This window comes from Oculina patagonica, chromosome 10 (genome assembly GCF_052425735.1).
Source record: "Oculina patagonica isolate OP01 chromosome 10, crgOcupat, whole genome shotgun sequence".
Lineage (NCBI taxonomy): Eukaryota > Metazoa > Cnidaria > Anthozoa > Scleractinia > Oculinidae > Oculina > Oculina patagonica.
In genome coordinates this window covers 3,547,200-3,560,553 of record NC_135767.1, presented here as the reverse complement: position 1 = coordinate 3,560,553, position 13,354 = coordinate 3,547,200, and the positions used below count along the sequence as shown (strand labels likewise).

At 39.2% G+C, this 13,354-nt stretch overlaps 2 protein-coding genes across 2 annotated transcripts in view; one reads left to right on the top strand and one right to left on the bottom strand.

The window, feature by feature from the left end:
- Positions 1-13,354, bottom strand: part of LOC144628645 (cilia- and flagella-associated protein 54-like) — a 50,054-nt gene that overhangs the window by 22,514 nt on the left and 14,186 nt on the right. Inside the window, exons 15-28 of the mRNA XM_078486788.1 lie at positions 12,414-12,564; positions 11,902-11,936; positions 11,531-11,704; positions 10,427-10,615; positions 9,593-9,685; positions 8,807-8,992; positions 8,037-8,179; positions 7,089-7,236; positions 6,387-6,542; positions 6,104-6,226; positions 5,083-5,407; positions 4,492-4,590; positions 1,367-1,493; positions 468-585 (exon numbers count right to left, since the gene is read on the bottom strand). Coding sequence (XP_078342914.1) covers positions 468-585; positions 1,367-1,493; positions 4,492-4,590; positions 5,083-5,407; positions 6,104-6,226; positions 6,387-6,542; positions 7,089-7,236; positions 8,037-8,179; positions 8,807-8,992; positions 9,593-9,685; positions 10,427-10,615; positions 11,531-11,704; positions 11,902-11,936; positions 12,414-12,564 — 2,067 coding nt within the window. The remainder of the gene's footprint in view (positions 1-467; positions 586-1,366; positions 1,494-4,491; positions 4,591-5,082; positions 5,408-6,103; positions 6,227-6,386; positions 6,543-7,088; positions 7,237-8,036; positions 8,180-8,806; positions 8,993-9,592; positions 9,686-10,426; positions 10,616-11,530; positions 11,705-11,901; positions 11,937-12,413; positions 12,565-13,354) is intronic.
- The window catches only part of LOC144628640 (uncharacterized), a 47,125-nt gene continuing 37,022 nt past the window's right edge, over positions 3,252-13,354 (top strand). The window contains exon 1 of the mRNA XM_078486784.1: positions 3,252-3,261. The gene's annotated coding sequence lies outside the window, so the exon portion shown is untranslated. The remainder of the gene's footprint in view (positions 3,262-13,354) is intronic.

Genomic DNA, 13,354 nt, shown 5'->3' with positions numbered 1-13,354 from the left:
AAGCTGATATCTTCTCTAGACTAACCAGAAGGGGTGGGTGTGGGACAAAGAAGTCTCTCTCGTAGGAGATTAAAGGAGCTACGTTACGAGAATTTCGCAGATTTTTGGTCTATTCTGAAATTAGTGGTAGGCAGCTTAACCCTTGAAAAACGCCTAAATTTGTAGGTATTAATCAAACTTCGGCCATAAATATAGACTATTCGATGACACGCGGAAACAACTTTGAAAAGTTCAGCCTTAATTTTTCAAATGCAATCCATTTTCATCCTACCCATCCGCAGCCAAAAATGCTTTTTAATTATTTCATTGCGTTAATATAGCACTGAATTTTTAATAAAAATGGGCCATTATTGGTTTCCTACAACACAAATATAAATTTTGGCAGTTCAAAAATCTGTTTAAATCCGTGACAGAGCTCCTCTAATTGTTAGCTACAACTCAAATAAAAGAATTGTTTTTGTCTTTACCTTACTAAACTCGACAATAGCGGTCGCAAACTTCTTAATTTTCTCATCTTCAGGTCCAGCTGTAGCGGCCGCCTGCCGTACTATTGTAGGCTTGTTAGCCAGCAGCATTTCGTTTCTCCTGAAACAAGAAATGAAACACATTTTACGTGCTGTGATTTGAAACTGCTTTGGATTATTTGTGTGAAATTATTCTGGACAAACTACCACAGCAACATACACTATTAAGCCCCTCTCAGGGGTTTCAGGGAACATAGGAACATGCTCATAAAATAATTGGGAACAAGGAAACAAAAGGAAAATAAACCTTGGAACACCGGAATAAAAGCTGTGTTTCTGATATTTTAGGGAACAGGGATCACAAAAATCAACAAAATACTTTTACTACCATTTGCGTTCATCCATGAAGCGTAACAAATTTAGCGCGTTGTTTTACTTTTAAAACGTTAACGGTTTTATCTGAAAACGTGACACTTCGGACAAATGAATCAAGCATTGAAAATCTTGTTCTAAAGTGACTCCTGAACGATAATTCGTTCCAAACTTGTCATCTTTTCTCGTCTCCATTGTAATAATATTTTCTGAGCAGACTTTCATCGAAGTAAGCGGGCAAATCTTGAAAATATTGGTAGATCATAAAGCAAACATGATCGTATGGCGCCAAAACGTTGTCAATTTCGCGACCTGACCGCAAACGTTTCATTGGTCAAAAGTGACACGTTACAGACAACACCGTTGAGGTTTTAAAAGTAAAACATCGCGTTAAATTCGTCATGCTTTATGGATGAACACAAATGGTAGTAGGGAACAAGGAAACACAAGGGAAATTTCTTTGGGAACAAGGAAACATGGACCCCCCCCTCCGCCCTCCCCCCCCTAAAACAGTCACAACAGTGACTCACCTTATGATCCAAGTCATAGTGTCGTTAGTCCAGTCCAGTGCTGTTTCTGTCAGACCCTCCTGAAGGGCCTTGGCCAACACTTGGACATAAAATCCCAGGAAACGGGTTCGCCGCTTGAATTTGAGCACTGTCGACAGAACAAAAATATAAAAGCGTGGGTATCTCACAAACAAGCAGACGTGCATCAAGAAACCAGGATTACAGCACGGCAAGTAAATTCCTTTTCAATTCTTGGAATATGGTGATGGATAGAGACATAACTTATCTACAATTTGTGTAGCATGAAGTGACTGGGAGTATTGCTTCTCCCCACTGGATGGGATGCTAGTACTTCTCAGTTTATTCTAGCAGTAAGGGCATGTCTCCCTTGCTCCTACGTTGTGGGAAATTTGGTGTACAGTCGATAGATGTTAATGATCTAATCTGCAGGTTTTCTCACAAAAAACGTCTTTGCAACGTTACTGCCTTTTCAGTGTAATAAAGCAAGAAGCCTGCGTGCATACGTCCTTGCAAAGGATTTTGTAAGAGGAGGAGGAAGAGGAGGAAAGGAGAGGTCTTCCTACAAGCCACATTTTTGAAAGGCAAAAATATGTACTTAAGCACCATAATTTGTCTTATGAATCAAAGCCTCACATAGTACGAAGTACGCTAAAAGATAACCACTGACAAGAAAGTTAAGGAAATAAGAAAATCAGTACCTTTTGTTTTGTCCCTGTCGCAGCTGTTACATGGATCGTCACGCATCGAGGGGTAACGTTGTGTGACAATAATATAAAGGTGGTCACGCCAGTTTGGCGTCACATGGATATTTTATGTTGCTTAGCGACAAACGTGTCAAAAACCGAGGGTTCAATTTGTTTATAAGATAAGAAGATAACATTTTCAATGAGATATGTTATTTTTCTCGACCAGGATGGAGGAGGGCACATCAGTGTGTTATAAGAGTAACAGTTCCCTTAATTCAGTGAGAACGTCGCTACGAGAAGTGGAAAGAAGGTATTTGCCAATGGGGGGGGGGGGGGGGAGTTTAATAAACTCGTACAACTCTTCTGAGAACAACTGGAACAGTGCACCATTAATGGATTATTCTTCACATTAGAATGAATTTCAAAGGTAGACTAGGCCTTATTATATTTGTTCACTGAAGAAAACGACTTCAGTGATAATAAATTTGTGGAAACATTGTGATTTAAAGATGAAAGATTTAGAGATAACAGAGATCTTCCAGTACTTTTTCCAAAAGTGAGGTTAAACAAGTAAATGACAGATCGGGAGCAATAGAAACTACACACATCCGAATAAAGCAATACAGAGAAGAGACTTAAATTTAAATGCAGACAAGAGAGAAAGTACGTGACAACAGTAGAGAGTGAATTAGTACTGTTTTTATTATGCGTACAGGAATCTAAAATGAGACGAATACATGTGAAATGAAAGGTACAATTACTATGTGACAAAACAGTACACCACAAGGAATCACACTGATGTAGTCAGGCTGTGACTCAGATGTCTGTCACGCAAGTGGTTTACATAGTTTCTCAAGTTCTGTCACGATCATAGCAATGTTTCATTTTTCAAGTTATGATACTATGAGGGAAAGAGGTAAAAGAAAGAACTAGAATATCAGCACATTTCTGACAACTGCTTGGAGTTCAGTAGTGGAAGCCAAGATGGATTTTCACAGTAGACAAACAGATTGAAGTGGAAGAAAAGAAAGATCGCATCGAGAAAAGTCAGGTATCCAGTGGAGGTAGTGTGAATATAGCAGTCCTGTGTTAAAGAGAGAACCTGACAAAGAAAAAAGTTAATAAACAAAAAAGGCATTAAAATGCAAAGAAAATACTCAGAAGACCACCCAATTCTCAGAACTTTAAAATTAACATGAGAAAATCAGAGTGGAAATTTGACATTTTAAGCTTCGAAGCAAAGGTGATCACTTTACCCTTGTAAAGTTGCAGTTCATACGAAAGTTAAACGCTAAGCAAGTGAGGTTGAGAGTAAAAAGGGAGAGCACAATGCGAACAGATAAAGCGTTTTTCGTGACGTAATTGATTAAGAGTGCACCATTTTAAAAAGCACAGACGGTTGTTTAGAAAACGGCTATGTCATGGAACAATTTTAGAGAGAGCAGAGATAACAGATCAGGAGTAGGAAGCCTTACTGAGTCAGTCAAGAGTAGAAGAGATGAAAGACGCTTCTGAAGCAGTTTCCTCTGCTGAGCAGTCAGAGGAATCTTCGTCAAGGCCAAGATACCAGTCAATATCCCAGTCTTCAAAAGAAAAGATATACTTTACTGTCAGACAAAGTACGTGTACATGCATCACCATGCATGCCCGTCTCACACAGAGATGTCTCTAAAGACAGCTGAAACATTTGTCCAATCACAACAAGCGTAGATAAAGTAAGAACCAATCAGAATTTGAAGCAAAATCATGCTAGCGGTGTGAGGTAGGGTAGCAGCTTTTGCAAGGTCTCATATGAATGGCTCGCTACCCTTCAAGAGAACAATAGAACAAACAACAGGAACAATGTTCCTAGCCCCCAAACAATAGCAACTACTACACTACAGGACCAGTGGAATTAAAATTTACAAGAGCTGCTACAATTCTGCTTTCACAAGGTCTCACACAAATGACTCCGTTCTCTTCGAGAAAACAATAGAACAAACAACAGGAACAATGCCCCTAGCCCCCCTCTCACAAACAATAGCATCTGTTTCACAAGAGGACCAGTAGAATTATGCACAAGCTTCCGAGAGCTACTACACTGCTGGCTAGCTAAGTGTGAGATGAGATGCAACTAGTACCAAGTTCTAAAACACACGTAAGCAAAGTCACGATGCTTTTTGTTGATAGTCTTAGATAAAAAGAGACTCTTGTTTAGCTTCTGCTGCTTAACATGACAGGCCTTTATCTTCTTCTAGAATTCTGATCCAATTTTGTTACATTATTTATATTAAACGCATTTAACCTTATTTAAATTGATTCTGGTATACTGGCTTTTCCCCTCGCTCCACGAGAATCCTCACCCTACACCTTCAGCTACAGGACTTCATTATCATCCGTAATTCACCCACCCCCACAATCCTTTCTCCATCTGAGGTCTCCTCTTAAAAATTTTCTTACCTTCTTTGTATGCTTGCTGTGCCGGGAGATTGGCCACAACTGAGTGAAGAACAGACGGATCCTCAGAGCCAGTTAACTCCTCATCATCACGGTTCAAAGCTAAGCAAGACGTAAGAATTATCACAACAGCATAATAAAACTGTTATAAATAGCTCCACCAACTTTGAAAAAAATTAGAATGGATACCTCAAATACACAATAATCACATCAAATCTCAGCGATTTGCCTCTGACCTAACTAAAAAAACGGGACGCCAAAATCATCATACTAGACATCCACTGTAGCTTGTTTCCAAGCGTGAGGCCCGGGACGTGAGGGGAGAAATACATGTCAACAGACAAAGCAGAAATTTATTTTTCCTTCTATAAATCATGAATCACACGCTGGCAAAGTGAAAACACGAGGAAAAAAAGCTACGTAGTATACCCTATAGTATACTTCAAGCGTAACTTTGTGACCCAAAGGTTATGGCAAATATATGTGTTTCTCTTTCTAATAGCGTCTGTCACAAACGGAATGCAAAACCTTAAGAAGTCACCCTTATAACTAAGGGTTAAACTAGTGATATACCGACTCCCTTAGAAAGCTCACCTTGTTGGCTAAGTTTTAAGATATAAGCTTCCAAAGCCTTCAATTCTTCGTTCTGTGCATCTGCAGTGAAGGCAGCGGCTTCCTTCTCTAGTTTCCCCAGTCCTCCTTTGCCTCCGCCACCTTTAGGCTTCTTAGTCGCCCCAGGCTTCTTCTTTGTGGACTTACTTGGCGGGGGTCCACCCAGAGTGGCGGTTGCCATGGCAGCTGCTGCTTGCATGGTTGTCATGGTACCAGCACTGTCAGGGGCAGTTTCAAGGTTTAACATTTTCTTGCCGAGCTCAATAATGGCACCGGCTACTCCTTGTTCGTTCCACATCTGTAAAATCTGAATTGTTTTACATGCAAAAATTTAACACTTACCGTATTTACTCGAATAAGCGCCGCCCCCGAATAAGCGCCGCCCTCGAATAAACGCCGCATTTTGGACAAAAAAGTTAATAAGCGCCGCCCCCGAATAAGCGCCGCAGTCCCAATGCGGCGCTTATTCAAGGAATTCCGTTTTACTAAAAACTGCACTTCAAAGCAGCTCTAAAACAAACTTAAAATTTCTCTTCATCGAGAGCGATGCTTTGCAGTTCACAGTGATGGTTTTACTGCTCGCCCATTAGTTTTCTATCCAACATTCTTACAATACGTAGTTCTGCAAATGTTGTGAAGGCCGCGAACTTTGCAAGGACAGCTAGCGCTACTTCTCTCTTCAGCAAGAGACGAATACTGACAATCAGAAGACGTTATTTTTGATAACTGCAAAATATAAGATTCTTTGTGGCGTCCAAATTTTAAATAAGCGCCGCCCTCAAATAAGCGCCGCCCTCGAATAAGCGCCGCACTTGAGGAGCGAAAAATTAAATAAGCGCCGCGGCGCTTATTCGAGTAAATACGGTAACCACAGAGAGGGAAGGTTTGTGGACAATTTACAAAATTGAAGAGAAAAACAGATGGTAACAAAGATATAAAAACGCAAGGCGTGACAGTACTTGACGTAATCAAAGAACCGCAAAAAAGTGGTGGATTGCGTTACCTTTGCTATGTAATACGTCACGGTAGCGATCATGTGTGACAAACTATCTGATGTAGAAGAGGACTTTCTGTGACGCGTTAATGAAGGGACCTCTTGGAGAACAGCGTGACATCGCAGTAAAACCTAAAAAAAATGTAATAATAATAAGTTCCAACGTTATGATAAAAAAATTACAAAATTTTCTATAACAACTCTTAAGATAGTTGAAAAAAAAATTGACAAATAAAGGCTGTTCGATCTGAATTTTTAGCACATGATATTTCTTAACATTTGATCTACAAACCTGTACAACGGGTTTAGCAGGAATCTTCTGGTGAATAAGAGGAGCAAGCAAGCCGTAACACTGAACAACAGCCTGTAAACACAGTGCAGTGTCGTTCAACCAGCCGGCAACTTGGATGGCAAGCAGGAGTCGCTCACATTCCTCAAGCCGAGCAACCTAAAGTGAAAAGAAGGCAAATAACTAATGTTGACTTAGTGTGTAAATAGATGTAGAAGCCATGAATGCAAACACATTTCTTGATAAACATTATCAGCGCAATTCTTCCCAGAATTCTAGAGCGGTATAATTGTGTGTTAGTGACAGAACACAACATGAGGCGTTTCAAAAGGGATCTGTACTAGCGCGAGACCGTTTCTTTACACGAATTTCAAACGCGATCATTTGAGCGAATTAGAAGCAGGACTACGAGTTAAGTTTGCTGTTTTATTATCATCTAAAATTTCCTCTGTTTATTGACAAAAAACAAAGCTGAAAGCAATAACAGCAACTATGCAAGGGTATAAGTACTTTCTTGGGCAAACGCCAGTCCCGAGAATACAACAAAACCGCTGACTTTTGGTAGGATATCCAAACAGAACGTACTAATTTGCTACCTCCAGAGATGCTAAAACTAATTTACAAAGCCTCTTGCTAAATAAAAACCATCTTCAAAGCCAATGAAAAGCAAACTTTGCATTGTCTGGTAGAAAAGACCTTGTTTACCTGCCCACTGTAAAGAGGTCCACTGTCACACAGGCAGTCACAGAACAGATGACCCTCTCGTATCCTGATATCCACAGAGATGAAGATGCTCTGGAGAAAAAGTCTTGCTAACACAGGTGACGATTCACGCAGCCTGTCTTCATCAACTCTGGCAAAATAAGACAAAATAATAACTTTCACTATGGGCTAGTATATCGAAGTATAGCATGTACAAAATTTGACCATGTAAAGCCGAAGCCAAACAAGAAAAATGGTTGACAAGAAATCTGCCTTTTCACTTGAGTCTGAAGATGACATCTGCTCGAGACATCAATCACCAACATTACAACAATCGTATTGAGGACTACCCTCAACTCGCTGTTTGGGATTAAAATTCTCCTTATTGATGGTTACGTTAGTTTTAAGAATTTGGTGGTACGCCCAGCTCTACTTGGGAGCCTGTTCGCAGGCTTGTACATCAAGACAACATCCCTTATAATATATAATGGTAATAGGACTGAGTGGAGTCCAATTCGGTCTGTAATCATACGAGTGATCAACGAAATCGGACGACACGATGTCCAGTTACCAATTAGTCAAAACTATGACAAACTTTGAGAAACAAACAAACTTTCCCGGTGAAATGGTTTAAAGTCTTTGTGAATACTAAAAAACATAACAGTTTACTCAACAAAATGCACAACAACAGCGCACGCAAAATGACACGTACTGTCCAATTACACAGGCATGACGCGTAAACTGTCCTATTACAATGTTCAATTACAGGCATGACGCGTACACTGTCCTATTAGTGCTCAAATCGGGCTGCTGATAACCAATCACGTTCGATAATTTTGTTATAGTTTTGATTAAGTTGATTATTTTCATTATTCTCCTGACCTGTCTGCTTTAAATGTATGAATTTAAGGGTTATACTTAGTAATGAAGATCAAGATGAGGATAACAAACCTTTGCAAAGAGATGCACAAATCAGAACTAGCTGTTTGGATATTAGTGTTCTCTTCACTTTTTTCTGGTTCCTTCACATAATGATTCCACAAAACGGAAGCAGCCGATTTTGCAACAGGTAATACACCAGAGGAAAAGGCGAGCTGAAAATTATGTAACAAAGAACACAATCTAAATTTGTAGTTAATACTTGAGACAGGGTTTTTTAGTGCCCTCCTGTGTGTTTTTATGCATCATGTTACTCTGACACAAACCATAACAGGTACGACTATTAACATTTGAAAAATGCCCCCTTCTGCGAAAACTAGATCTCTGTAGCCCTGTAACTCGCCGACAAATGACCACATACACTGATTTAGTTTCCGCTACTCTCAAGATTATAGCTAGATTTTATTACACTTAAAGATAGCAACAAAATGCAATGAGTTAATTTTCACTTGTGCCTTGCCGAGCCCTTTTCAAAGAATAATTCCCACCAAAGATGCCTTTAACTTTTTCCCTGACCCTTTCTTGACCTGTGACAACCATGATGTTGAACAGTGTAAGAGAAGCTAATTACATATGTACGTACAGTAACTATACACAATTACGCCAGGCTAAAAATATTTTTGTTTGGCAGAATTCTGAAAAAAATGTCCTTAGCTTGAAAAAGAAACAGAAACCTTTGAAATCGAACTATATACATGTACAATAATGTGCGCCCATACAGTTTGCTTTAAAGGATGTTTTAAGAAGTAAAGTAAACTGTCACGCTGTAACTTGTTACATACCTGAGCCAAGTAGCCCCACGCCATAAGAGTTGGCAGTGGATGAGCAGCGAGTACCGGACGGCAAGTGAGGCCAATACTTCCACCAATCAGCTTACCGTGTTCATTGTAAGCTGCCACAGCTGCCATGTACTTCTCATCAGCTTTGAGCCCACGCACATAAAACTGGATGTCAGCAGTGGCTGGAATCTGAAGTAAACAACCAAATAAATGACTAACAGTTAGACTACAGTTACTGTAGTCAACGTTTGTAGATTCTAATCTTACATCAGATTCGCTTGGTTCCGGGAAATTGTTTCATAATTATTCTATCTGATGAGAAAAGACACGATCTTCACAGCGAGCCCACCGTTTGGATCATATCATAAACATTTTCGGTACTCTTTGGAAATCTTCGGAAATAGTCGGAACATCTTCAGAAATTTTCAAAAATAGTCGCAAATCTTTGGAAATAGTCGGAACATCTTCGGAAATTTTCGAAAATAGTCGGAACATCTTCAGAAATTTTCGAAAATAGTCGGAAAACTTTGGAAATAGTCAGAACAACTTCGGAAATTGTCGAAAATAGTCGGAACATCTTCGGAAATCTGAGTAATGTGGAGACGGCAATCTCACGTATTTGACTTAGAAAAGTGGCAAGTATAGATTGTTATTCGCATAACTTGGATATAACGGCCATCTGGCAACACCAACAAAATGTTCATGGCAATTCTATTGAAAAGACGGTTGTTTGCGGCTCTTCATCAGCAAAGACCTAATGCCTTAGATAACACAAAGGGTACCATGTACCTCTTCTCCAGTCCCCGGGAGCTGATAGTCATTGAGCCTGACTTTCACGTTATTACCGCTGGCTGACCTTGCAAAGAGTCGATACCAGGCCACCTGAAAGCAAGTACAAGAAATCAAAAATAATTAATGACACTTGCCACTATCAGTGTTTCAAGAGGATAAGTACAAAATGATACATTAGTCTACTCGTAAAACACAATGCAAATAAGAATGCTTTAAAATTAAAAACAAAAACACAATTGCGGTTTAATGGAAAGTTTTGCATCCTTTTGGGTTTGCATCACCATTTTCTTCAAGTGTCAACAAGCAAAATAAAAGAGGGAAATGACAAAGTCCAATTTGCCATCTTTGAAAAGTGCTTTATTAATGCACATGTGGGCATTGTTTCGCTTGCATTTGCCCATGTTTGTACACGAGAACAAGCTTGTGTTTGTGTTTCCATCGCATTTCTAAAGCAGGCTTTATTGATTGATTGGTTTTCGTTTCCTGTCTTGATATTGTAAGCCATAAGAGCGGTTTTCACTTGAGTGCCAAAAGCAATTTGGGTTTCCTTCGGTTCTACATTACTACGCTTAGAGATTGGTTTAAAAAACTCGCGCCACTTTCTCAACCAATCAGGAGTAAAACCAAAACCAATCGTGGCTCGCCCACACACGTTTGCATGTATTTGCTTCAAGTTTTGACTGGTTCACTGGATTGTCTGCGATCTATTTTATTGGCCAGTGTGATTACTTCAATGGTTTTAGTTTTACGACACTCAGTTGAAAACTACTTTAGAAGAAATAAAAAGCAAATTATTAGTTAGATGAACCTTTTAAGTGATAGGAACCTTACCTTTTCTCCACTTTTGGGTTTAAAAGGAGCTGGTTTGAACACCAGCACAGAAGAACTACGATAAAGAAGAAGAGGAGCTGGAGGCACATCTGAGGGTGGTGTGTCATCACTTGTATCATCTGCCTGTCTGTTCCAACTAGACACCTTCCTTTCCTGCTGCTGGCACTTGACAATCGACTCTTGGCTCTCCTGCAATGGAAGTGTACATGTATGAAGTATCAGAATGACTGCAAGATTGCGTGACAGAGAAAGAATGCGTGACCTTAAAAGCAAGAAAGGGTGAGATTAAATAAAGTAAGATTGTGTGACACAAAGGTAAGAAAGTGAAATGCAAAGCAAGGATGTATGACCTTAAAAGCAAGAATAGGTGAGATTAAATGAAGCAAGATTGTGTGACACAAAGGTAAGAATGTGTCATGCAAAAAGCAAGAATGTGTGACCTTAAAAGCAAGAAAGGTGGACATTAAATAAAGCAAGATTGTGTGACACAAAGGTAAGAATGTGTCATGCAAAGCAAGAATGTGAGACCTTAAAAGCAAAAATTGGGTGGCATTAAATAAAGCAAGATTGTGTGACACAAAGGTAAGAATGTGTCATGCAAAAAGCAAGAATGTGTGACCTCATAAGCAAGAAAGGGTGAGATTGAATAAAGTAAGATTGTGTGAAACAAGGGTTAGAATGTGTAATGCAAAAAGCAAGGAAGTGTGACATAAAGTAAGAGTGTGTGACATTTTTAAGCAAGAATGAGTAATGCAGAAACAAGAATGTATGACATAAAAGCAGTAATCTGTAACGCAAATTATAGTAAGAGTGTGAGGATCGATGGCGAAGAATGCTACACAAAAGAAAGAACGTGTGATGCAAAAGAGCGTGACACAAAACTGAAAAGCATACAATTTTATGTGCTATTATATAATGTTGTGAAAGACAGGATGTGAAAAGGATGTGACATAAAAGGAAGAATGTGTGACACAAAAAGAAGAATGCATGACAATCACATAAGCACAACAGTGTGATGCAAAATCAAGAATGCGTGATACAGAAAAAGAAGCAGTGAATGCGTGACAGGAGCAAGAAAGTAATGCAGGTAAATGACATTTATACCTGAAGAAGCTGTGCTTGTCTTTCAGTTCCCACGTGACTCCTTGACTTTACAGACTGTCCCGCCATATGCATTAGCAGTAGAGCTTTGGACAGCGGATTCCTGTTGCACTCAGATTGCAGTTCATTTTCTACTTCACTAAACTGCAAGGAACTGGTGGTAGTTTTTAACTTGTCCTGTTGAGTAAGGAAAATAAAACATTGAAGCTGCTAAACAACATTGCAAAGCATTTATTTGGTGGACTGTTCTTCAAAAAAAGACTTTTGAGCAAATCGTAACCATTTAAAAATAAATGCAAATTTAAAAAGTAATGGTTTACAGAATTTTATGATAAGGTACCTACAACTGACTAAGATCAAATTTACACTGTCACCTGCTTTTTAGCTGACTTCTTTGATTCAAGTGGTTCTGTTATAATAAAATTAATTAATGAGTAAGTTGAGACAATACATGTCCCTTTTGCCAATAGCATATTTAAAGTAGAGCTGCACACTAAAGTGGGGGGGGGGGGGATATCATGGCGTTCTGTACTTCCCGCTTCCCGTCCTTTTTACTTCTGGTTCCTTCCCTTTTCTTAGTGGTTCCCGCCTTTGTGTTATTTCTACTGCAAAATATAATGGAATGTTGCTTCCGACTCTCTCTTCCCCCACCCCCACCCCCTATTCGCTTGGGCTCCTACCCTACTGTCCCCTCCACACTAAGGTAAAAACTGTTGGGGTAAACATGGTTAATTAAAGAGCCACCCTTCAGTGCCCCACTTTCTAGAGGTAAATTACAGACTTTACCTTCCCTATGAATTTATTTTTACTTTTGCCTGTCTATGTCTAATCCCTTAGCTTCCCTACCCAGCATTGTAACTTGTGTGAGATGTTGATTGTATATTACCTTGTCCAAGATTGGCCAACTTCACAGCAATTCTGTGCCGAACAAACAACAACTCCATGTGCAAAGCTTCAATCATCCTCTCCAACAGGCTGGGATCCTGGGATTCTGTAACCTCGTCATCAGTCTTGGGTTTGTTTACACTTGAAGAAGGCTGAGAAAAAAAGCAACAAAAACATTTAAAAGTTGATGCTTGTATGTTTATAGCCTTTTGCTCAATACCAATAAGTTTACAATACAGTAGAATCCCGATTTCTTTCAAGAACCCTGGGTTTCTCAAGACCTTTGATTTCTCAAACCAATTTAAGTTTCCGTTGACTGTATGTTTCTGTAATTTTACACCCGATTTATCAAAGCTCCTGATTTCTCAAAGTAATTTTCGTTTCCCCTGGAGGTTAGAGAAGTCGGGATTCTACTGTAATTAATTATTGTATTCTGTACACCAGTTTCTCAATTTTAAATTTCGCGCAATAAATTCTGACGTGAAGTTAAATCAAAATACATCTACATGTACAACAAAACTATGGCCATTTTTTGATGTGCTCTTTCTCATTCACGCTCAATGGACTAGCATGGTTGCCACAGACATCAGTTTTCAAAATTCCCTGACTTTTCCCTGATAAAAATCATATTTCCCTTACCAAAAAATGCAAATTGTTAGATATAGTTGCAGCATCTGGCCTCCATTTCCAAGAGAAAAACATCCCTGAGATCACACTGACCTGAAATATTATTTTCTTCCAGCCTTCAATGGTATTACATCAGCAGCAATATAATTTCAATTTTCTCTGACTTAATTTTCTTCAATACATGTATGTCAATTTTCCCTGATTCAACATAAAATTCCCTGACTTTTCCCTGACCTTGAAGAAATTTATTTTTCCCTGACCATTTCCTGACCTGTGGCAACCCTGACTATAGAAAGGTACAGCTTGTAGACTAAC